At 38.6% G+C, this 24,997-nt stretch overlaps 1 protein-coding gene, 4 non-coding genes and 1 pseudogene across 6 annotated transcripts; 3 read left to right on the forward strand and 3 right to left on the reverse strand.

The window, feature by feature from the left end:
- Positions 1-2,699: 2,699 nt before the first annotated feature.
- On the forward strand, positions 2,700-18,094 carry jak3 (Janus kinase 3 (a protein tyrosine kinase, leukocyte)). Of its 2 annotated transcripts, none has more exons than XM_074634638.1 (24): positions 2,700-2,831; positions 4,801-5,007; positions 5,181-5,298; positions 5,569-5,686; positions 6,144-6,289; positions 6,482-6,785; positions 7,209-7,328; positions 7,450-7,607; positions 7,694-7,805; positions 8,295-8,475; positions 9,177-9,301; positions 10,141-10,272; positions 10,370-10,457; positions 10,874-10,998; positions 11,147-11,285; positions 11,546-11,697; positions 11,976-12,126; positions 12,446-12,573; positions 13,080-13,269; positions 13,963-14,087; positions 15,177-15,349; positions 15,453-15,570; positions 15,709-15,822; positions 16,275-18,094. In XM_074634638.1, exons 2-24 carry the CDS (start codon positions 4,809-4,811, stop codon positions 16,386-16,388), a joined length of 3,330 nt encoding a protein of 1,109 aa, XP_074490739.1. In that variant the 5' UTR covers positions 2,700-2,831; positions 4,801-4,808; the 3' UTR covers positions 16,389-18,094. The 2 variants fall into 2 exon arrangements, with proteins under 2 accessions (XP_074490739.1, XP_074490738.1); XM_074634637.1 differs by having other exon boundaries at positions 6,482-6,783; positions 7,204-7,328.
- On the reverse strand, positions 18,089-20,602 carry LOC141767393 (N-acetyllactosaminide beta-1,3-N-acetylglucosaminyltransferase 3 pseudogene; annotated as a pseudogene).
- A 1,183-nt stretch (positions 20,603-21,785) lies between these two features.
- Positions 21,786-21,904, reverse strand: LOC141768691 (5S ribosomal RNA). The gene has a single exon (XR_012594185.1). It is a non-coding gene; the product is annotated as a 5S ribosomal RNA (ribosomal RNA).
- Positions 21,905-22,506: 602 nt separating this feature from the next.
- LOC141768662 (5S ribosomal RNA) lies at positions 22,507-22,625 on the forward strand. The gene has a single exon (XR_012594157.1). It is a non-coding gene; the product is annotated as a 5S ribosomal RNA (ribosomal RNA).
- Positions 22,626-23,966: 1,341 nt separating this feature from the next.
- LOC141768673 (5S ribosomal RNA) lies at positions 23,967-24,085 on the reverse strand. Its single transcript, XR_012594168.1, has one exon. It is a non-coding gene; the product is annotated as a 5S ribosomal RNA (ribosomal RNA).
- Positions 24,086-24,609: 524 nt separating this feature from the next.
- Positions 24,610-24,728, forward strand: LOC141768685 (5S ribosomal RNA). The gene has a single exon (XR_012594179.1). It is a non-coding gene; the product is annotated as a 5S ribosomal RNA (ribosomal RNA).
- The last annotated feature ends 269 nt before the right edge of the window (positions 24,729-24,997 follow it).

The following is a 24,997-nucleotide window of genomic DNA, read 5'->3' on the forward strand; positions in this document are numbered from 1 at the left end:
CTGTATTCTGATTGGGCGAAAGCTAAATTGTGCTGCATGTGCTCCTTAAACGATTCAGTTGAAGCCATGGAGCCTGGAGAGCACACTAGTCTTTGACCGTGCTTAATATATCGTGCTTAATATTACTGTTCTTACCTTTTTACTGCTTACGTTTTTGATATTTTGTTACCATTTTTGTATTTGAAGACTAAAGAAAGATTTTCAGTAAACGGTTGAAATGAAGAACATGGACTACGGAGTTTTATTGAAACACGCGTCAACTACATGCTTGGACTCTATAGCTTAAGTGGGCATCTAAAGAAATAGACGGAGCCACACTTACAAATAATAAAAGTGATCTTGTGGTTCTGAGTGCCTCTTTGAGGATGATACAAAGCTCCGAGTCTTTGACTATAAGACATCTGATATCTATGTTCTTTATCTTGGACCTTGAGATAACCACAACTCCACTGTTATCGGAACTAAGGCTGCATGTCTGTTACTGTAAATAAGGTGGGAGGAAAGGGGAGTGAAAGAGGGGTTATGTGTTAAATCTTGAAATCAATTATGAGTTAATAAAGCAAAAAGGAAACCATTGCAGTGAGGAAAAATTGACATATGATTCATATTGAATTGTAAAAGAGTGTAGGAACAATAAATAACTATTGGGATAGAGAAGGATATTGTGTGACCTTCCAGTGGTTGGCTGTTACAAACAGGGCGAATTAACTTCTTTAACAACCCCACTTCCTTGTAGATACTTTAATGATTGTTAGACGTAACTTACCCCTCCTCTGGTATAACATAAGATAAGATAAGATTGTCCTTTATTAGCCCCACAGCTGGATATTTGCAGTATTAGAGCAGCACAGGGGATAGTGCAAATAACAGAAGTATCAGGAAAAAACAAAACAAGATAAAATCAATAAGTAATACGTAATAAGTAAGACACCAGATATCTTCCCAACAAACCCCACCAAACAACAAGGCAAAAGTGAGCATGGCTCACATAACCCCGCTCACTGCTTGACCCCTACTAAAGTAGAAACCAAAGTGTGACACGCGAACGGAAAGACACACCGAGCGCTATATACCCCCGACTACTTTGTCGCGGGGGGTATAATTATCATTTTGAGGGCTTGCAGTGTTTCTAAAAATTACCAATATTTCTTACAAAATAACAGAAATCCTTCAAATGCATCATACATTTTCTGAAAAGCGAATTCATTTCAGGCCACAAGAGTGACAAAAAAAGTCTTCCTGGGATCACGTTGGGTCCTGTTGACTAACTGACCTGCAGAAGGTGCTAAAGAGAAGCATCCAAGGCAGCATAAATAGCAATAATTTGATGGCAATCTGCTTGTTAGATTTAGATAGTATGTACAAGTAGGACTACCTCTCAGTGGCACTAGATGAAAGACACACGGTTTCACCAAATCATTAGTCATGTTTAAGACCGACAGACAGACCAACAATGCATGGCAATGTGTTAAATGTAATGGTACCTAAAAGCTAAACTTGGACTTCTATGTTATGTTTCATGCTGACATGCTACATACCTGCTAAACATCAGCATGTTAGCATTTAGCTCAAATCACCATGCACTGTGCCTAATTACAGCCTCACAGAGCAGCTGGCACGGCTGTAGTCTAGCTTAAACTTTTCAAGAGAGAAAATATGACAGCTTGAATTGGGGATTTCAGGGTTTAAAAATGATCCAAATGATCATAGAAACATCTCAACCTACTCCTGCATCATAATAAACCCCTCCACTGTCCATCAGGGTGCTCAATGCCTTAGAAACAATCATTACTTTTCCAAAATCTATCTAAATATGAGAAATGGGTTGAACTGCATGAGAAGTTTGAAAAGTTTATGTGGATGTTGGGTTTAATGTCTTGATATTCAAAAGAGAGACTGTGGATGGCGTGTCACTTAAATATGTTTACCAAAACTATCATTTAATGTGTACCTTTGAAATATACAAAACAAAACATCTTCAAGAGGAATAACGTGAAAAAAAGTGGGACAAAACTGTAGTATAAAATGGATCTGAAGGAAATTAAAGGTGTAACTAAAGTAACATTTAATACTAACATTAAAATGTTTGCAGTTTAGACTAGGTGGTTTTCTAACAGCTACAACAGGAAACTGCTAAAAACTCTCACAGACTGAACACGGAAACCACAGTCAGCTGGTTATCTTTTCCTGTAATGTCAGATGAGACTGAACTGTATTCACTTTAGATTCACATTAAATACGTTAAAGTCTTCCCTTATGAAAGCAGTCCTTGAATGTACACATATCAACACTGGTGACAGTTTGACCACTATTGATTCAAAGACAGGTGTCTTTAATTGTGGCAGAGAGGATTTTTAGGATTTTAAGAATGTTTTTGAGGGATTTTTATCTAATTGGATTCATGTTTGTCTCTCCCCCCCTACTGTCCTTCCTCCCAAATAGTACCTACAAATGTATTTAGACTAAGCACCTGTACATGAAAGATGTGTGTGTTTTTGTGTGTGTTTTGCACACTGATTTCCTCCCAAATCAAGAAGCCAATGAAGATTTTGTTCTTAATCAACCTGTTAATCTAAATTAATGTAAAACAAGATTTGCGTTTAAAACTCCACTATGGGAGACTGATGAAAACAGTTTGGCAGAGATGACAAGAAACTGTTGATAGTGTTGCATCTGTTTGTGTAAATCAGGAAGTGAAGTCTTATTGAACTTCCTGTCAGAAACAGACGCACACACAAACATACAGCATCAACGTAGAAGTGAAAGAAGAAAGTCCTGGATTACAGGAAGAAATGATCGCGATTAGGATTTCTGCTGTATAAATGTAAAAGGTAACAGTAACAAATATCTACAATAACGTAATATTGATCTTTAGCTCTTAAAATCTGTAAGTTTAAAGCCGTGTGAAGCTGGTTTGTCGTGTTAAGAAATGACAGTTTCATTTTATATAACGACAAGACAAAACACTATGGAAAACGTGCTTCTATGTTTTAGCTCCGTCTGTAGCTACTTTGCTAAAGTGTTCACCGTGTATTGTAATAGGTTACAGTGATAATTCATACTTTATTATATTCATACTTTGTTTGTGTTGATGATTTGCCAAGTGAAAATAATCAGATCTGAATTGTTATCAAAGTAAACAAAGTAAAGTATTTGAAAGCCAATTATGGAAATGTGAAACACTATTATGTATTATTACAGAGTATACTGTGTTCCTGATTCAGCTACAGCAGATCACAGTATCGTCTGACATAATAATGGAAATCCCCACAAATCTACATTCGACATTCAAAACTATTTTAAAGTCATAGTGGCAACTCTCCACGTGTGATAACACAAACTTTAGTATACAAATGTACAAAGTTCTATACTTAAACAACATGACACTTATACACTGTAAACATTATGATACATGACACTACAGTAACAGTCTTTTGTGATTAGGTTTTTGTAGGCTTGCTCATAAAGATATGGTGGGGGACGTGACTCTGAATCACTTGTCCTTTTCTCAATAACTGGTGACGTGTCTGTTAGCAAGTCATACCACAGATAAATGTATGAATTCATATCAGTTCAGCAAACCTGCCAGAGCTAAATGATGTTGCAGAATGCTACTGAAAGAAGTTCAAATTAATGTGAACATTTGGTAGTAAAAGTACATTTACTGCACTTAAGTACAATATTAAGGTGCCTGTACTTCCATTTTTATGTTACTCTATCTAGTCCACCTTTCAAAAGGAAAATATTTTTTGTATTCTTACTCCACCACAGCTATAGTTACTAGTTATTTTTCAGATTTTGTAAAATCGTCAGATTAAAAAATATGCAATGTTTATTGGTACTTTAATTAAAGGTGCAATGCGTAACGTGTAGTCACGTGCTCCAAACAAATAGAGGTCAGCATTTCATCTCCACTTCTGGGTCCACACTATCTAAATTTACAATCATCAGTTATATATAAAAAAACAGCCAACTACTAACTAACAAAAGGGCAATAATTTGCAAAATTCAACCAAACTGCTGAAACTTTGAGAGCCGGTCAAAATAACACTGCTATCTTACAAAACTTCCGGCGGGGAACCGGGGCAGTTTCCCGGGATCAGACCCCTGGTGCTGGGGATTGCACTGGCTTAATTTGATCTAACTGCTAACCGGGGGGAACTACGTCGCTCGCTCTAATCCCGGCGAAGCAGCCTCCCGACGGCGGGAGGACGAGGCAAGGATGCGAGTTGTTTTCTTGTTTTTGCCACTTTGGATTTTATCCAATAAACAAACTTTCAGCTATTTAGCATGCTCATTTAGTAGATATATCTGCAACACAATACCTAGACATCTTTGACAATACGTCAACACTGTAACCTCTTCACATTCTGTTGATAACGTTAGTTCAGTTTTTGAATGAAAAATAATGAAAATGAATGAATGAAGAAGTTGAGACGGACGAGAACATCTGATAGTTAGCTACTGTTCACTGCGGTGACCGCCTGTAGATCGGAACTCTTTAACTCTGGAAAAAAGTGAAAAGTTGCAAACACACAGCATGTTTATTAAAGAAGCACTTGCTGCTGTTGCATTTTCCTCTTGTTTTGATTTCAGTTTTATAGCATTATCACTTCCTGTGGGCAGAGATGATGCAACTTTAACAAACTACTACAAATATTTACGTATTTTCATGAACCTTTGAATATATTTATGAATATCGAAACCACTCAAATTATATCACACCAATCTAAGTATCAGCTGTTTGAAAATGAATAGTGATGAAAGTGAATAATGAAAGTCTGTTGATTTGGTCCTCAGAAGTACCCATGAATCTCAGCGAGGAGGACTTGGCCCCTCTGGTGATCAGAGACCGGGGAGGCAGCCAGAGGTCCAGTTCTAGCACTGGTCCCAGTTTACAAGTACACCTCTACTTCTTCCCAGCCACAAAGGATGCCACAACAATTCACATTTCATCTGGCCAAATCTCTGCTGAAAATGTCTGCATTGAAGCAGGCAAAAAATGTGGTAAGATTTCACTGGCAAAACATGGATCTGACTGAAGGCTTCTTACCACATTATGCTCAAATATTTAAAGTTTCTCTTGTATTTATTCTTACAAGTGTGCAAAAGTCTAATTGAATGGGAAGTCATTATATCATTGCCTGGTCCATGATGATATTTGTGATCTCTTTCTCCAGGAATCTTACCCGTGTACCAAAGTCTTTTTGGCTTGGCATCTGCCGATCTTTCGTTTTGGTATCCTCCATCGCACATGTTCAACACAGAAGAAAACTTACAAGTCCACTTTAGAGTCAGGTAGGGGGAAAATAACTGAAGCATCATACATTCGCTCATTTACTTCAGAAACTAGTGTACATTATACTATGTTAAGATTGTGGAATGAGATGTACCCCTGATTTTTTTTTTTTTTTGGAAGACCGTAAATAAAGAATTTTGTAGTATCACATTCAAACCTGCATACACAATGTATGTCAAAAAGTCACTATGCATATTTTATGAAGTTAACTTAGTGGTTTATAATAATGTCATGCTATGCTGAATAATGGAGTTATTTTTGGTATGCAGGTTTTTCTTTGGAAACTGGTTTGGACAGGGACCAAGAACATCGTACCGCTACAGTCTGACCAGAGACAGTGTCAGTCCAGTGCTTGACTACAGTGTCATTGATTATCTCTTTACTCAGGTAAAGTATAAAACATTTAAAAACATGTTATTCATTGATTCACTGACATACATAATTTCATGGTATATTTTATTTTAATTCAGTACAATGCATATTCGGTATTTGTGAATTTTTGGGATATATACAATCTATATTGTTATAGCCATCCATCCATCCATCCAATTGACATTGATCTATAAGATGGCTTGATAAATCGTTATCACACTAAATTTGGGACACTGGCTTAATGTGCAAGACAATCCTGAACTGCTATACAAAACAAAGAATGATCACTTAAAGGGAGAAAGTACAAAATCGTATTCATTCCAATATCTCAAAATGATATTTGCTTCCAAGTGCATCAAAAGTGTCACTTGTTTGTAATATGTAAGTGTCAAACAGTTAAATGCCAGAAGTAGTTGTATGCATTGACCATATATTAAAGTCTACGTCATCACTGATTTCTTTTGGTACATAGTTGCGAAGTGACTTTATTGCTAGTGAGGCAGGAGTGTGTCCACCTTTGAGTACCCAAGAGGAATGCCTCGGCCTTGCAGTGCTGGACTTGTGGAGAATGGCTAAAGAGCGCCATCAGAGTGTAAGAGAGCTCTGCAAAAGTGTCAGGTATTTACATTTGGATAATGTTTCTTTTTGCTTAAGCTGTGCTTCACCAGTTAAAGTTTAAACAACCAAGAACTTTATAGAATTACATTTTTCTCTTTCAGAAATTACCTTCTTAGATTTCTTTTCAAATGATTTGTTATATTTGTTGTAGCTAGCAGTCATTATGACATCATTATACCCTTCATCTTTCAGCTACAAATCATGCCTTCCTAAGTCACATCGCCATGACATCCAGAGACGAAACCGCCTGGATCGTTATCGAATCCGAAACACCCTCAAGCGTTTCTTAAAGAAGCTTGGCAGCTGCTCGGTTGATGAGTGTTGCTTGAAGCTGAAGTACCTGATTGAATTGGCTGGCATCGAGCCCTCTCTAGGGAGCGAAACGTTCCAAGTGAATCCTTCTTCCTCCCCTTCAAAGTCAACTTTCTCTCATGTGCGGGTCACCGGGGAAGGTGGAATTGAAACCGGTGGAAGTTGTAATCCTGATGATGCCCTGGTAAGAAGACATTCAATTTAAGAATGGGTGGGAATGAGGCATAGTGGTTAGTTAATCTTTCATCCCACCGATGACCTGCATGGTACCCCGTTACAATATGAATCTATCTGGCATTGCTTTATTTTGCTTTGCTTTGTTATCTCATTTTATGGAAAATACTGTCTATTATATTGTTTTCTCCTGGCACCTATTGCACTGTTAGCCATCCAGGGGAAATCTGCTTTTAACTGGCAAACCCAAGGTTTTTACTTTCTTGTTTTCCTTGTAAACTGCATTGCACTGTTTTATGATTTAGTGTCCATATGCAAAATGTAACCCAACATGCTCCAGTGGCCATACTCCCTACCCTGAGTAAAGAGATGTTGTGGAATAATCAGCTTCCTTTTTTCTACTTATTCTTCTTTCTTTTTTTGTTTTTTGGAGTGGCAAACCTTCTGTGATTTTAAAGAAATCATCGACATCAGTATAAACAGGGTATGCCATGAGCAGGTTCCCCAAGACAGCAGGATGGTGACAATAACTCGTAAAGATGACATATGCTTGGTAAAAGACACATTTTACATTCAACATTTCCCCAATCATCATTCTAATATTTTTCCAAAGATTTTACTGTTTTGATTTGATGCAAAAGATGACGTCTAGTTATTCTTGATTTGCACAACAGGAAGCCAACTTCCAGAGTCTCAAGGAAGCACTTTCATTTGTGTCTCTTGTTGATGGCTACTTCAGACTGACCACAGACTCTAGCCACTACTTCTGTCAAGACATTGCTCCTCCAAGTATTCTGGAGGGGATCAAAAACCACTGTCACGGCCCAATCACGTGAGTCATTTTGATAAATACTGAATCCAATACCACCATTCACACGCACCTGTTTTAGTTATTTCCTTTATATCTTGTTTTATCAGATCAGAGTTTGCAGTCAACAAGTTGAAAAAGTCAGGATTTAAAGGTGGGACATTCCTTCTCCGACAGAGTCCCAAAATCTATGACAACTTCTTCCTCACTGTTTGTGTTCAGGTAAAGTAAAGGTTCCTGTTGAAGCAAACTAATAAACATAGAAAAAGACTGATTTTGAATTTTCTCTAAGAAGTAATTTACTAGTTATGTCTGTACATGTTTTATGTACTTCATGAACCTGATGACCAACAAAGATGTTCTGATACCCTTTAATTATTCAGTATGTGGCAAGTTTAGCACAATAACATTAATTTAAAAAGCTTGAGATTGCAAGTACCGCCTCTGAAAATCACAGGTCTCTGTCTGTTTCATAAAGGTTTATCAATATGCAGATGATGCACTTGTTTTTCCTGAACATTGTTTCTGAACAGAAATAAACTTGAGAGAAGTTTCTACATACTAAAATGTGTACAAAAGTAATTCTCACCCATGTCACTCAACATTTTGCACTCACAATTTTTGCATTTTTTCTGAAGTCTACTCAAGTATGTCATTATAACAACCTCTTCAGTGTTGTGAAGATTTGAAGTAACATTTATATTTCTGCAGACTCCACTTGGACTTGACTATAAAGACTGTCTCATTATCAAGAATGAGCAATACAGTCTTCCTGGTGTCCACAAATCATTTCCCAGCTTGAGAGAGCTCACCAGCTATTACCAACACAACAAGCTGTTACTGGCTGAAGTACCTGTCAAGTTGACCCGCTGCTGTCCACCCCGACCCAAAGGTGTGTTTCCAAAGCTACGGATATGGACTTGCATTTTTATATAACGTTTTTCTAGTCTTCCGACCACTCAAAGCGCTTTACACTACATGTCAGCATTCACCCATTCATACACACATTCATACACTGATGGCAGAGACTGCTAAGGTGCCAACTTTGCACATCAGGATCTAATCTAAATACTCATTCACACACTGATGGCTAAGCCTTCGAGAGCAATTTGGGGTTAAGAGTCTTGCTCAAGGACACATCGACATGTGACCCGGACATGTGACCCGTTCGTGTCCCTTGTTGTAAACAAGGGACACGAACAACGGTCTCCTGGATGAAAGCCTTGTGTTGTTGGACCCATAAAACTCCCCTCCCGCCTGCCCCGTGTGTGTCTTTCGCTCTTTAAACTATATCACCACAACATGTTGTGTCGCATACCGGCTCTAATTGAACACAGACAGATATTTTTGAGCATGTAGACATGGTCATAGCCACATGCTGTATGTTGTATGCATGTTTTGTGAAACCCAATACTAGCTACTGTATGTTATTTCGAAAGACACCAGCATACTGTTGCAATTGGCTTATAACTATTTAACTCACTATCACTCTATAATAATTACGTATCAAGTTAACACTTCAATTTCCTTGCTTTAACTGAGTTATGTGCCTTAGTATTTGCAACTTTAACATATTCTCTGCTATTTATACAGAGCTCACAAATCTGATCATCATACGCAGCAGCAGCTCTCTAGAAGCTCAAGGGTCTCCAACACCTGAAAGGAACAAATTCAGTCATATCCAGTTCCACATGATCAAATATGAAGACTTGGAATGGGTAAGTGTGTAGAGGTAATACTTAGGGCTGCAATTTTCAAATCGCAGGAGGTGCAATACTTGTTAAAGGGGAAATGGGTATAAAAATACCATTTTAAATTAAAATTATTTGTCGTGCGGAGATATCCTGGCGTACAGATCATATTCTACAGACTTAAGAAAACATGTTTGTTTTGTATAGATCCCCTGCAAAAAATCCCAACATAAACATTTTAATATGTTTTTCAATGAAAATGAGAATGATTATGTAAAAAATTATCATTCCCTCAGATATCACAAATCATATCGCAATGCAAAATTAGTCAAAAATAATTGCAATTATATCATTTTATTATGGACCGGGGTGATACGGAAGGGCTCTTCGGATCGATTTCATCAGTCACTCAGCACTTTAAGCGTCTGGATGCGGAAAAATTACAGCTACGTTGCCACCGGCCGCTGTGTACAACCTTGGTTGGCTGGGGCCCCAACTTCTCCATTGTGGTGGTCTAGGTTATAAAGAAGTAGATGGGCTGTGGCAACTAACTGTCACGGTAGGGTGTGCATTCATCGGGCTTCACCCATAGAGTCCAGTAGAGGGCAGAGCATGGGTGAGTTATAACGAAAGTACCATATAGTATAGTATATAGTATAGTACCACTTATATGAATATCAATACTAGTCAACATAATTTTTACAACTCTCTTTCCAGATATTCTACTACACTATTCTCACTGTTGCTCCAACTAATCCTACCACCATTACAACTACTATCATGCGACAAATGTTGCTATTTCTGCTACTATATATAATATGAAAGGTACTTCATGTTATCATTTAGTATGTGTTTTTTTCTGTTAGGATGAAAGCCTCGGACAGGGATCCTTCACTCGAATTTTCAAAGGCTACAAAACAGACATTCGCGATGGGAAGAAACACGTGACAGATGTTTTCCTGAAAGAGCTCGACAGCGGTCATAAAAGCTGCTGGGAGGTAGGTTTCTTCAGATTTAATATACACTGAAACATTAAGTATTTTTGTGGATTATTCGTAGATATAACACATTCATGCTGCTTTTTCCTTCTCTCAGTCATTCTTTGAAGCTGCCAGCTTGATGAGTCAGATTTCACACAAACACCTCCTCCATGTATATGGTGTTAGTATTCATGGAGTCAAAAGTAAGTTCAACCCAAACTGCAGGTTCTTCCAGACAATCTCTTCATTTGCTACAGTTTGAAGATTGTTTTCCTGTCAGCTTCATGAAGCTAATGTGCTTTATGTTTTCAAGATGTGTTAATGTTCTGTGAATAATGTACAGATATAAGTACAAGGGGAGATTGAAATCACATTGTATTTGGTGTCACTTTGTCTCAGTTACAAAGCATTTGCAGGCTCTGTTCCTCTATTCTGCAAACAACAAAAAAACAAAGAATAAATGAAAATATTCAATAATTCTCTTCATACTGAGCAAAAATAATTAACTTCACATGAAATCCTGACCCCTGACTCAGTCCCTTGTCTGTGGGTAAGCATTTCTGACCCGGTGTTTGGTTTGAAGTACAGCTGTAGAAACAAACAATGCTGTGCCTTACAGACATCATGGTGCAGGAGTTTGTTGAGTATGGGGCCCTCGACCTTTACTTGAAAAGAGGGAGATCTGTGTCAGTGAGCTGGAAACTTGACGTAGCCAAACAGCTCGCGTCTGTCCTCAATTTTCTGGTAAGATAAACCTTCTGATGTTACTGCTAGATCTTACAAAAGTAATGACAAAAAAAAAAAAATCTACAGCAGGCTGGTTAAACTTTGTCAAAGTTGACCCATGCAGCCCGCTATAATGAGTCAACATTAACATGTAACTGTCTTGCAGGAAGAAAAGAACATTGTTCATGGAAATATCTGCGCCAAAAATCTGCTGCTGGCCAGAGAAGGTGACCCATCGCAGGGCAGCTCTCCTTTCATCAAGCTGAGCGACCCGGGTATCAGTGTGGCCATGCTGGGCAAGGATGGTAAATGGAGGAGGGTTTTTCAATCCCACTGTAACCATGTCTGACACCATCAGGTCCAGTTCTAGTACATATACTGTATATAAGAGGAGAGGAAGAAATACCTGATGAATGATGTTGTACTTATAGATTAATTCAGTAACACTCAAATAAGAAATTTACAACATAAACAAAATTACATTTGCAAGTACAACATTTAAAAAAGCATACCTATTTCCTATTCATGTGTGTGTCAATATGCATTTCTGTGTGCATTTGTTTAGTGATCCTGGACAGGATCCCCTGGGTGGCACCTGAGGTGGTGGACAACCCGGACAACCTGACGCTGGAGTGTGATAAGTGGAGCTTTGGTGCCACTGTGTGGGAAATCTTCAACAGTGGGAACACTCCGCTGCGAGGCTGGGACTTGGACCTGGTACTCCCACTTCTTTCCTGATAAGTCAAATAAACTGGCAGGGTAACAGGTTGTCAATGTATTGTCCATTTAAACAAGCTGCCTGTGAGTCCAAGTGACTAGGACTATTTCGGAAAAAGGAAAATGTATTGAAGGTGTTGAGTGCTTATGGGTTTAAACCTGTAGAAAATATCTCAATTGCAAACATGCAGTTTACTATCTAGGCTTTTCGGCAAACAGACAGTAGACAGACAGTTAATTGCAGTGAATGATGTGAGCTACTGATGTGTTTTCTGTAGAAGCGGGAGTTTTATGAGAACTTCCAGCAGCTACCTCCCTCCCAGTGGACAGAGCTAGCTGATCTGGTCAGTCAGTGTATGGACTACCAGGCAGCCTTCAGACCCTCCTGTCGCAGTATCATCCGTCAACTCAACAGTCTGATCACTTCAGGTAATCATGCATATCACTACTCAGCTGATAATTAACACGGCCAGTATGATGAAAATGAAAAATGTCAAGTTCACTTTCAGTTCAATAAATAAACTGAATTTATAAATTGACCCAGATAAATGGGTGATCAGTTTCCTTTGATCGTTTGAAAATAAATCAGATCCCAGCCCATCATTTGCACAAATTAATTAATTAATTAATCTTAAATGCTTCTTTGTCCTTATGTTTTGTCCTAAATAACTCAAAATGAGTAGTGTTTTTGGAATCATGCTATTCAATTACATCAGAAAACCAAAAAAAATTACTTGTTTCATGGCAGACTACGTGATACTTCACGCCACTGAGCCCGTCACACAGAGCCCTATGTGGAGAACCCTCAGCCCTGCTAAACACGACCAGCCATTGTTTGAGGAGAGACACCTACGCTACATCTCCCCTCTGGGGAAAGTAAGTCTGCAGCACCATAACAACCAGAAGACCAAAATATTTATAATGGGCCAATCAGTGCACTTTAATAATCATGATCTTATGTTTTTAGAAGATCTGATAAGTATGGTCCAAGATACTGTGCTAGGTCATTGTCTGTATATGTATGCCCATGATGTATATGCAATTAAAATTACACTGCCTATTTTCTATTTAATATGACTCACAATAAACCCAGAATTTGTATTAATAATTCATTAGTGGTGTTCAAGACATTGTGTTTGATAGACCAACAGAATAAACAGGACAGAGCAGATATTGTGGAGGACAGGTTTAACTAAAGCCACTATCTGTTCATATAATGTAAAAAAAAAAGTATTTTATTATAAGCTGTCTCTTTGTACCTTTTACCTTAATGCCTCACAGAATCGTATCTATCATGTGCCCAGCAGTGGCAGGTATATGGTGAAGTTTATTTAAATATTTTTGGATGTGACCGAGAACTGATTGGATCAAAACTTTTGCAGGGAAACTTTGGCAGCGTTGAACTTTGCCGTTATGACCCGTTCGGCGATAACACCGGTGAGCTAGTCGCTGTGAAGAAGCTGCAGACCAACAAGCAGTTGACCATGGAGGATTTCAAGAAAGAGGTCCACACCCTCAGCGTTTTTCACTCTGACTACATCGTCAAATACAGAGGAGTCTGCTACAGCGCAGGTAATAAAAACACTCACTGCAAACATAGCACACAATGTACTAAAATAATCAACTTCAGTAAAAGAACAAAATTGTTAAACTGCTTAGATTTAAAAGTTGCTTTTTTTATTTTAATGTCTTCTGTTTGGAAAGAGTCTGTTTTTGATCACTGTTAAAAGATGTATGAGCTCTGATTTTTTAATATAAGTACTCATTAGCCACAACTGTATATTCCTCATACAGTTTTGTTTACCAATTGGGTGTTTAATTAAAAATATTTTAGCCATAAGCCCCCACGCTACAAATATATGCATTGTGTGTAATCTCATAATTCATTTAAATAAATCTACTCATCTTTTAAGATGAACTCGGTGCCGTTTAATAACTTTATCAGTTTCATGTCAGGTGCATTTTGGGGTTATTACATACATAGAACCATCTCAGAACTCAAGTTCAGTCTTGTAACTTAAAACATGAAAGAACAAAATATCATAATAACTAAAACAGTTGTTTGGTGAACTTGTTTTCTTCTTTCTTTATACCTTTAGAATATATGCGTTCTCTGTGTGATCCTAGATTTAAATCAGTGACACTGTTGTCAAGAGTGACTGGCTGATCCAAGGAATGAGATATGATTGGAAATATCTGTTTTCTGGGTTTGTAAAGTTTTCCTCTGCTGAATGATTTTAATGTTTAATGTTTGCCTGTTCACAGGTCGCCTCACTATGAGTTTGGTGATGGAGTACCTGCCCCACGGCAGTCTTATTGGCTACTTGGAGAGTAACCGACATAACGTCAACACCAGGCGGATGCTGCTTTTTGCTTCTCAGATCTGTATGGTAAGAGTCACATATGAGCTTAACTCCTGCAAATGGGTGTCATCACAAAATGTTAAAATAAGCTTTTGTTTGAATGGACTGATTTAATTATTGGTTGAAAAAATGTTGAAACTTTTAGATTGATCATTCAAGTACTGTGACTTTGAGTCATTTCCTGAACATGTATTCACTCTAATATTACTGTTGCCCAAAAATGTGGATGTCTCATTTATCAAAATGATGTGAATTCACGTGTCCCTATAGTCCTATAAGAACCCTCCAGAAAAATGTAAAGGTCATTCCTCCTGGAAAACTGTGATAGAAGTAATAATAAGTTCCATCCATCCATTTGCTTCCGCTTAGCAGGCTTAATTTCAGACGTACCTCTCCCCAGCAACGTTTTCCAGCTCTTCCTGGGGGACCCCGAGGCGTTCATTTTGGCCACTTTGACCATAGGTGAGGGTTGGAACATCGACGTTTGCCTTCTGGATCAGCTCCCTCTTCACCACAACGGTCCGGTACAGCGCCCGCATAACTGCTGACGCTACACCGAACCGCCTGTCCATCTCCCGCTCCATTTTAAATTCACTTGTGAACAAGACCTCGAGATACTTGAACTCCCTCGCTTGGGGCAGTGACTCACTCCCAACCCGGAGGGCACAGTCCACCGTTTTCTGGCAGAGAATCATGGCCTCAGACTTGGAGGGACTGACTGTCATCCCAACCGCTTCACACCCGGCTGCAAACCGCCCCAGTGATTGCTGAAGTTCACGGTCTGATGAAGCCAACGGCCAATAAATGATTATTTTTGGAGAAATCCAATTAAGACTGAATCCTGAAGGAACTGCAAATTGCTTTGGCAATCCCTGCATGACGGCATTCTTGAAAGGACTGTGAACCACCTTGCATGCTTCACAAACATTACATTCAAACCACTAGTAAAGAGTTCAAGGGTCAAGGCCACAGCTGAGCCTATATCTTATCTTGTGTATCCATAAATCAACTTCATTTTCACTACCTGTAAGATAGTACCAAAGATTGATTGCACCAAAGGGACAGGGACAAGATTATTTACATTTTCTTATGTTTTGTTGTTTTTCATTTTCCCAGGGGATGGAATACCTGCAGAACCTGCGTTATGTGCACAGAGACCTCGCAGCCAGAAATATCCTTGTGGCCAGTGAGTCGCTGGTGAAAATCGCTGATTTTGGGTTGACCAAGGTTATTCCTTTTGACAAGGAGTACTACAGAGTCGCACAGCCTGGAGAGAGCCCCATTTTCTGGTAGCTTTCCTAATGTTTGAAAAATTAATCCAAAGTGTTAAAGCAGAAATGTATAACTTTCTGCAGTTCGTCAACCCCTACATACACTGCTCATTAAATACAGGTATGCTCCAGAGTCCATCAATGAGTCCAGATTTTCCCACAAGTCAGATGTCTGGAGTTTTGGAGTCGTTCTTCATGAGCTCTTCTGCTACTGCGACACAAACTCCAACCCAAAAAGAGTAAGAAGGTTTACTATCGGTACATACATGCATGGACAATATTTCAATATTTTTAAATGATCACTAATTGTTTCATCACACTGCAACACCATTGTGGCTTTCCCCATTTTAAATGTTTCTTTAATGTCACTGTTTTAGCTATGTATGCAGGGGATTGGACACAATGTGCAGGGTCCATCCATTTCGATGCGTCTGGCAAATATTCTTAAGGATAACTGGAGGTTGCCGGCTCCTCCAAACTGCCCACCCAAGGTATGTTACACTCTAAATGGTTCAATAGTTGAAATGCAGTAGTCTTTTGAGAGGACTCTTATGTTGATCATAATTCAATTAAAGGAATTTGATTTGCCATTTTTCTGCATTCACATATCCATAACAAATATGCTGTGATGTTATGATAATTTCTCTGTAAATCACCATTGATGAGATGATTGTGGCCTCTGTGTTACTTCAGTAGCAATGGCAGTGGAAGGGTTTCTCAAAATTAAGACACTTCTTTTGCAATGATTTTATCTTTTGTCTTGACTGTCTGCTGTAAATTCTGGAAGAGGCTGACAATCTTCTTCGTCATGATAAACATTTTAAACATCTTATTTTAACCTTCAGCTCACCAAAGTAGTCACTGCAACTGTCATAATATACCACGCAAGTATCAACAGTTCTTTGCTCTGTCGATCATTGCATTTTTGTCATTGTAACACCAGGTGTACAGTTTGATGAAGCAGTGCTGGGCATACGACTTTGAGGAGCGGCCAAGTTTCTCTGACCTGGGAAACCAAATTGAAACTATCATGCAGGATGAGAGAGAGAACCTTTGAGTCTGACAAAGATCATTGTTGCACATCGCAGTTCAGTTCACACAGGTATCACACTCAGCAGTGGACAATATCCAGTTGTGTAAGCATTTACATGCTGACTTGTTATCGACCATCTTATAGGCCACTCCCTAAACACACAGGTATGCTCACTTTATGCCCCTCTCCCAGTCCTATAATGTACAAAGACCAGTGGTGGAATGAAACTCATTTACGCATTTACTCAAGTACAAGTACAAATTTGAGGTAGGCTACTTGAACTTTACTTTGTATTTCCATTTTATGCAACTTAATACTTCTACTCTACTACATCTCTGTAGTGTATATTGTACTTTTTACTCCACTACATTTGCCTGCCAGCAAATTAGTTAATTTACAGATTACATTTTTATTTTTTTGTTACAACTTTTCATGTCCAGGGGGAACAAAAAGAAGTTGATTTTGAATGTTTGTGATAAACTGAAGGATGAAGTGTTCCTTTATGTGTTGAGAAAATTCTCCTAGTTCTTAAGTTAAACTATTTAAAACCCCTTTTGGATCAGCTGGAAAATGCATTGCCACAAAGCTGAAAATGGCTGTTTTTTCTGAGCTCAGAAAAATTTGACTTTTTAGAGAGAAGCGGTTCTCACAGGACAGTGGCGCTACAAACATATGCTGATCGTATAGAATATGATGCAATGCTGCAGATTAAACTGCCCAACAGTAAATAAAGGAGTTAAAATTAGCACAAACTCTAACATCTACAGCAGTAAAATGCAATATACACTTTAACGCAGCAGTCATAATAATCCAAAAATACCATAATAGTAAAACACTGACAGGGAACATTTTGCTCAAGGCTCACATTTCTAAAGAATCAATTATGAAATTATTTTGGGCAACAACAGTTCAACAATGATATTTAGCTTGAACTCGTTCCTCAAGCCAGAATTATATTAGTATAAATACAATACTGTATATTTTATAAAATGCAAGGTACACTTTATTGGGCACTGCAAAGCATGTATTAGACAAAATGTATGACTTTTACATCGGTGTCTAAAGTGGTCAAAGTATTACAGAAACTGAAAACTGCATTGGCATTTAATATTTTCCTTTTTGCATTTATACTGTAGTAGTGTAGTATTGCAGTGAATCATTTGTTGTATTTTGTAGTCTTACTTACATCCTCTAATTTACACAGTGTTTTAAAAAAAGCAATTCTGTGGCGGCAGCGTTTGTAAATATTTATTGACAACACTGAATCCAGTTCTTCAGACTGGTCCAACAACACAAGGCTTTCATCCAGGGGCCCGCTGTTCATGTCCTGTGCGTCATGTTACAATCAGCTGTTCATTAGGGTCCCGTGCTCACAACGCTTAGTGTCATTTTCACTGTACAAACGTAGTAGTTTTAAGCCCAACCATGTCTTTCTTTCCTAAACCTAACTATAGTGGTTTTGTTGCCTAATCCTAAAGCGACGCCATGGGTAACTATAGTGGTTTTGATGCCGAAAATAAAGTGACGCCAAGGGGTGTAACAAAGCGGTGGTATGTGACGAGTTGGGATGAGAACGCTGCAACTACTGAAATCTTAACAACCAGAAGTTTTCACTTTGCATAAAGCTTTTCATAGGTTTAGGACCACTGACAAGAGACAATGTTCTAATATCTTATTATCCATTTTGTCATTGTAATACAACAAACAATAAAGATGATTATATGAATGAATGAATGATGAGTATGTATTAAATTGTGTCTATTTCAAAGAGCATTAAAATACAGTAGGTTAGATTGTGTGCCTTGGAAAGCCCTGAGCAATGATTCTGAGACATCATATTGTTGTACGACAGATGATACCACAACTTAATCTAGTACAGTGAACTCACTGCAAAGCTGAAACTCCACCAGTTACACAAATCAGTAACATATCATTTTTACATAAGTCAAAGAATAATTTTCTCTAGAGTGTCTATTGATACGCTAAAGCGCTTTGAGTGGTCGGAAGACTAGAAAGGCACTATATAAAAGCAAGTCCATTTACCATTTACCATTAATACCACATTTCAGATTTGGATCATCTATTTTGTGCCACATAAAATACATTGTAGCTGGTAGGAATCTGTGTACCAATAAAAGTTCTCTATAATAACAAGGGTCATATAGATCTACTTTCTTTGAGGGGATGTGCAGTCCATAAGTCTTGAAGCCCATGTGGGAAGCAGGGCCAAGTCCTGCTTTGGCCAGACACATTCCCATGTAAACATCGTCAATTGGATGAATGGTAATGGACTGTGACACATTGTATATGACCAAAGCTGTATAACCAGATAAGAGGAAGCCCCCACCCCCACAGTAAGGAGGGTATGAGTCTGACTCCTGCACCTGAACTGGGACATAGTACTTGCTCTTTGACCATCGAACAGGCCCTTGGTCCTGGATCAGATGGCCGGTAAAGAGGTGCTTGCTTCCATTGTTGTCCTTGAGGCCTTGGAGATACTCAACCATGATGTCTGTGTTGGCAAAGACGTCATCATCGCCATTTAGCAGGAAGCGAGCGTTTGGACAGTTTCTTTCCATCCATTCCAGGAACAGTATCTGCTTCAAGGTGAGGTTGTAGAATCCTTCATTGAAGTCCCATTGGATGATGTCATTGTACTCTCGCTGCTCCAGTTCGAGGATTGTGTTCAGTCTACTTCTCTCAAAACCAGTATCCATCGTTCCTGAGAGGAAGATCCTTCGGATCCACACACCATTGTGTAACCTCTCTTTAGCCCAGGTTTTACGCAGCACTTCTCGGCGGTCGTAGTTCACAGGGGAGCTTTTAATGACCAGCAGAAGGAAGACTTCTGCAGAATTATCAGCTCCTCCACATTTGTCAGGAAGGTCCAGTAGCATGGGGAAATGGCGACAGTGTTGATAATAGAGAAAGTCTTGGAAGTGCTGAGGAATAGTTCTGAAGCCTGTGATGTTGGCAGCAGACATATTTTGTTGACATTTTGGCCAGGAATAAACAAAGGAGTTAGTCTTTTGACTGTCCTCCCTTCTCACATTCACTTGTAAGTGGTTGGTTGCATGGTGAGTAAAAACATATTTCCAGAGATGGAAAACCAACAGACCAAGAACTCCAAATATTAGGACTGTTTTTACCCTGTTTGTTCTCATTCTTCGAACCCTGCAAAACAAAACACTCTTTTTTTATATCAAAACGTTTCACAACAGAAAAGCAATTACCATAGATATACATTTAAGAAATAAAGGTTCTTTTATGTAGACCAACACTTAACAATAGAGTCAACAAAATTCTGTATAATTACTAAGAAACACGTAAGAAACTTAAGTTCCTGAATAGATAACAGGTGTTTCCTGAATAATTCTCAATCAAAGACTGTACAGTAAATACTGATTACCTAAAGTAGATACTGATTACCAGAGCAGCTTGGAGGATACAGTGAATCAGTGACTAATGATTAGTTCCCTCTACTTTCTTGAATCATTTGTAATAATTCACTCTCAATCAGGTGCTAAATTGTACGATGATATTGTATTAATTGTTACCTATACATGAACGTGCATCAAAATCAAGGATAACAAATTATCATCATTCATTTGTTTAGAGAAGAATTAAAACCTTTTTCTGAGAACACAGCCTTTAATTATGTAAAGACTTTATTTACTACTTTTAACTATAAAACGTTAAAACCGACACAAATATGACCTGGAAGCATTTATTTACTGCTTCAAAGGCTTCACAACCTTAAACATATTACACATTTATCAGCAGCATTAAGATTACTATTTTACGTTTAAATTAAATTCTCTACTTATTTGAGTGTTGAAAAATCTCCTCATAAATGAATACGTTAATTTGATTTTAACTCCTTTAAAACGTAAAATTGTACAAACCTTAAATGTGTTGAGCTCTGATGTGATATGAAGCATCCGCTGGTGCTTTTAATAAAAAATTAATCCAATCTTGCATTTCCCACCACACATAGTATGTTGGCTACTGTTTGCCTGCTGCTTACTATAAAACAAATGATCGCTGGCATGAAGGTTTCTTCTATTGCCTCTCCCATAAGTTTATCATTAACTATGCTGCAGTGACTGCAGTGTTTGCTGTGTGATACATGAAGAGGCATTAACAATTACTGTGTATTGTAATGTGTTATGGTGTGGTGTTTTTTGAATGTGGAATGACGCACCGACAGCCAGGAGGAGTCCAAAAAACGGCACACAGAAGCCTGAGTGAAAGGAGAGAGGGACAAAAGCACACAGCAGTGATTGTGGGACATAAACAATAGAGGGTTATTGAGAGGCAGTGGCTTAAAGTTAATATTATTCTCGTCGGCAGGACTACTAGGTTTAGACACATACATTGAGACTGCGACCGACCCGCCAGACGAATAATAAAAGAATAATTAACCATTATCATATTACAAGAATGTTGGACGCTGGCCCTTTTATGACGCTGCTACACTCCCCTATAATTAATCACACCTGCCTTTATCTTGCACTACATCTAAACTGTACAATTATGCAGCTGCTGAGTCATTTCCATTGGCTTATCTTTATTGGATACAAAGTGTCTGGAAATAGTTAATAAATACAACATTTTAAGAGTTATTGATTAGGTTAATAGTATACTCTCCTATGCTTCTATTAACTGCTAGATAGACATTTTGGGAAATATGCCTATTCAACTTCTTGCCAAGAGAGACGATCAATACCCCTCTATACCTTTATATCTAGGGAGTGGTATCGATCTTCTCATCAGTGTTGGAAGAGTGAATATGTGTATTTGCAAAGACTAGTTTTGTTTTGTTTTATTTAAGAGAGCCATTGTCCCATTTACAGTTTAATGTATGTAGCCTACAAATGCATAGTAAATACACTTTTACAGTTTTTTATAACGAGTCAGTTAGAGATTTCCACAATACTCACAGACTTGCCATTTTTTTACAGAGCTACAATAAAGTTCCAGTGACCATTATCATGTCAGTAAAAGTCAGCTAAAATGAAAAAGCCTGATTCTGTTTTGTTATGTATTTATCAGAGACGCACTATTCGCTATTTTCTTGGCCAATTACGATTTCTTAGCAATATGACCTGACCTGAAGTCTGACCTGATTCAGATTTTCCCCAGTATTTTATTAGAATTGTTAAAACATACTGTACATATACTATTGGGTAAGCGGACTGCAATATGTAGCTTCATTTCAATATGCACACCGTAAGCTTCTGCATAGTAGAGGTAGATATGGTTTCTTTGTGAATGTTTTTCTCTTTTTGAAAAAGGAAGTGATTTTTGTAGGAGCGAAAAATGATGAAATTCAACGTCCAGAGACGAGCTGCTCTGATTTTCAAAGTGTCCACCGGAGAAGCAGCAGTGTCCTCTGCTGTTTGTAAAGAGAAGTGCAAAAGCTTACAGCACCTGGTATTCCCAGGCAGTCTCCCATCCAAGTACTGACCAGGCCCGACCCTGCTTAGCTTCCGAGATCAGACGAGATCGGGCGTGTTCAGGGTGGTATGGCCGTAAGCAACAACTGCATCAACAAAAGGGCCCTTTATAGATGCTGTAACACCAAGTCTTCTTATTCTGTCTATACAGGTAGCAGCTGCAGATTGTCAGGAACACAAACAAATATTCTCACTATAATGACAAAAATGGCCTGTGTAACAAACTCTGTCAGTGTTACCTTGTTACAGGCTGTGTTATAAAACTATTATTGGATTATTATCACTGATGTATTGCTGTGTAAGCAGCATTTTCAAGTATCACACTGCGCCATATTTTATGAAATAATCACATTTTAAATGTCAAATCTGAATCTGCAAAGTCACAATAGCAATCACAACCGTAGTGGAGTAAAAACTACAATCTATCCCTGTAAAATGAAGTATAAAGTAGCATAAAATTGAAGAAATCACCTCAAACCTGCACTCAAGCAGCTTAGTCACAATCTCACCTCTGTAATAGATAGTCTTTATCATTCATGTGGGGAAACTGTATCACTGTAATCAGAGCTCCTTGCCCACAACTTATAGAAATATGTTAACGTCCCTATGGACAGAAATGGACACAGGCGTTCACGGTGGGAGTGATCGACATCTATAAAGGGCCTTTTCTTACAAGTACTGTTGCTTACGGCCATACCACCCTGAACACGCCCGATCTCGTCTGATCTCGGAAGCTAAGCAGGGTCGGGCCTGGTCAGTACTTGGATGGGAGACCGCCTGGGAATACCAGGTGCTGTAAGCTTTTTCACTTCTCTTTACAAACAGCAGAGGACACTGCTGCTTCTCCGGTGGACACTTTGAAAATCAGAGCAGCTCATCTCTGGACGTTAAATTTTTTCGCTCCTACAAAAATCACTTCCTTTTTCAAAAAGAGAAAAACATTCACAAGGAAACCATATCTACCTCTACTATCTAGAAGCTTACGGTGTGAATATTGAAATGAAGCTACATATTGCAGTTCGCTTACCCAATATTTACTTTGTGATTCCCTTGAAAGTGAGAAAATAGCCCTATAACTGCACTGTAATTACAGTGAAAAAGGATGAAGGAGGGACTACTTTATTTCACAGCTTGCATACCCAGTTCTTACGCTGAACTACGGGGCCTTTCTCACACATTGTCAACGCTTTGTCCTGATGCTAGTGTGCTGTCACCAAAGAGTAACGGCCATTACTTCAGCTCGAATCACTTCTGCATGCTTTTCAAAAAAAGTTGAAAACTGACGTGTCGTTTGTGAGTGATGAATATCTTGCTGCACTATTCTTTACACTGTATGTTGTCCAATAAACTTAAATAAAGGTTTGTTTGTTTTTCTGAGTGAAATTAATCAGCTTCTAATTAGTTTATGATGTAATGATATGAAAGGACGAGAAAGGTGGCTTAGGTTCTTCTCTGAAATCAGTATTGATCGTCAGGTGGATGCTACGTTAGATCCCAAAACTGCCTCACTTTTCCCCAGTATTTTATTAGAATTGTTAAAACGTACTGTACACATATTTCTACAGATATAGCTGTAAAAGAAACACCCTTCTTGTTTTACTCCCAAGCACTGATAATGTACACTACTGTATATTCCTAACAATACGTACTCTACATTTGGAAACTTCTCACAATGTCATTTCCCAAATTATTTTTTTTTGTAAGCACATCATCATTTGAAAATAATATAAATGATACTATAGCTAATTTCATTGCAATATGGACACTGTTACCCCTTATTTTCCCTGCCTTGTTACCCAGTAACAACACGACTGTACCCCAGACAGATGTCTTGCACGTGTATGGACATGTGAGGACAGAGGCCCAAGAAAATTGCTTGGCCTTCCAGCATTTGATATTTACAGCAACACGACATAAGTAAATGTTTGCAAGGAAATGATCAGTGAGTTTAGGAATGCAGAAAGCATTCATCTAATTGGACTTCTATCTGCCATGTCTACACCTGTAACTCCTGATCTGCTCTTTGAAAAATATTTGAAAAGCATTGACATTGTGTGTGCACCATTCTCTTGACTTTCATCTGTGCCTGTCAGTGTCCAATGAAGCAGCAGCGTCCTCTGCTGTTTGTAAAGAGAAGTGCAAAAGCTTACAGCACCTGGTATTCCCAGGCGGTCTCCCATCCAAGTACTGACCAGGCCCGACCCTGCTTAGCTTCCGAGATCAGACGAGATCGGGCGTGTTCAGGGTGGTATGGCCGTAAGCAACAGTACTTGTAAGAAAAGGCCCTTTATAGATGTCGATCACTACCACCGTGAACGCCTGTGTGCATTTCTGTCCATAGGGACATTAACATATTTCTATAAGTTGTGGGCAAGGAGCTCTGATTACAGTGATACAGTTTCCCCACATGAATGATAAAGACTATCTATTACAGAGGTGAGATTGTAACTAAGCTGCTTGAGTGCAAGTTTGAGGTGTTTTTTCAATTTTATGCTACTTTATACTTCATTTTACAGGGATAGATTGTAGTTTTTACTCCACTACGGTTGTGATTGCTATTGAGACTTTGTAGATTGAGATTTGACATTTAAAACGTGATTGTTTCATAAAATATGGCGCAGTATGATACTTGAAAATGCTGCTTACACAGCAATACATCAGTGATAATAATCCAATAATAGTTTTACAACAAAGCCTGTAACAAGGTAACACTGACAGAGTTTGTTACAAAGGCCATTTTTGTCATTACAGCATCTTTAAAGGGCCCTTTTGTTGATGCAGTTGTTGCTTACGGCCATACCACCCTGAACACGCCCGATCTCGTCTGATCTCGGAAGCTAAGCAGGGTCGGGCCTGGTCAGTACTTGGATGGGAGACCGCCTGGGAATACCAGGTGCTGTAAGCTTTTTCACTTCTCTTTACAAACAGCAGAGGACGCCGCTGCTTCTCCGGTGGACACTTTGAAAATCAGACCAGCTCGTCTCTGGACGTTGAATTTCATAATTTTTTCGCTCCTACAAAAATCACTTTCTTTTTCAAAAACAGAAAATCCTTCACAAGGAAACCATATCTACCTCTACTATCTAGAAGCTTATGGTGTGCATATTGAAATGAAGCTACATATTGCAGTTCGCTTACCCAATATTTACTTTGTGATTCCCTTGAAAGTGAGAA

Source organism: Sebastes fasciatus, chromosome 5 (assembly GCF_043250625.1).
Source record: "Sebastes fasciatus isolate fSebFas1 chromosome 5, fSebFas1.pri, whole genome shotgun sequence".
NCBI lineage: Eukaryota > Metazoa > Chordata > Actinopteri > Perciformes > Sebastidae > Sebastes > Sebastes fasciatus.

Bases quoted from the DNA above. Each gene is read 5' to 3' on its own strand.
- jak3 (XM_074634637.1), top strand. From the start codon at position 4,809: ATGAATCTCAGCGAGGAGGACTTGGCCCCTCTGGTGATCAGAGACCGG. The intron at 5,687-6,143 runs GTAAAGTATAAA...TTTGGTACATAG, and splicing joins TTGATTATCTCTTTACTCAG to TTGCGAAGTGACTTTATTGC. The intron at 11,286-11,545 runs GTAAATGGAGGA...GCATTTGTTTAG, and splicing joins GGCCATGCTGGGCAAGGATG to TGATCCTGGACAGGATCCCC.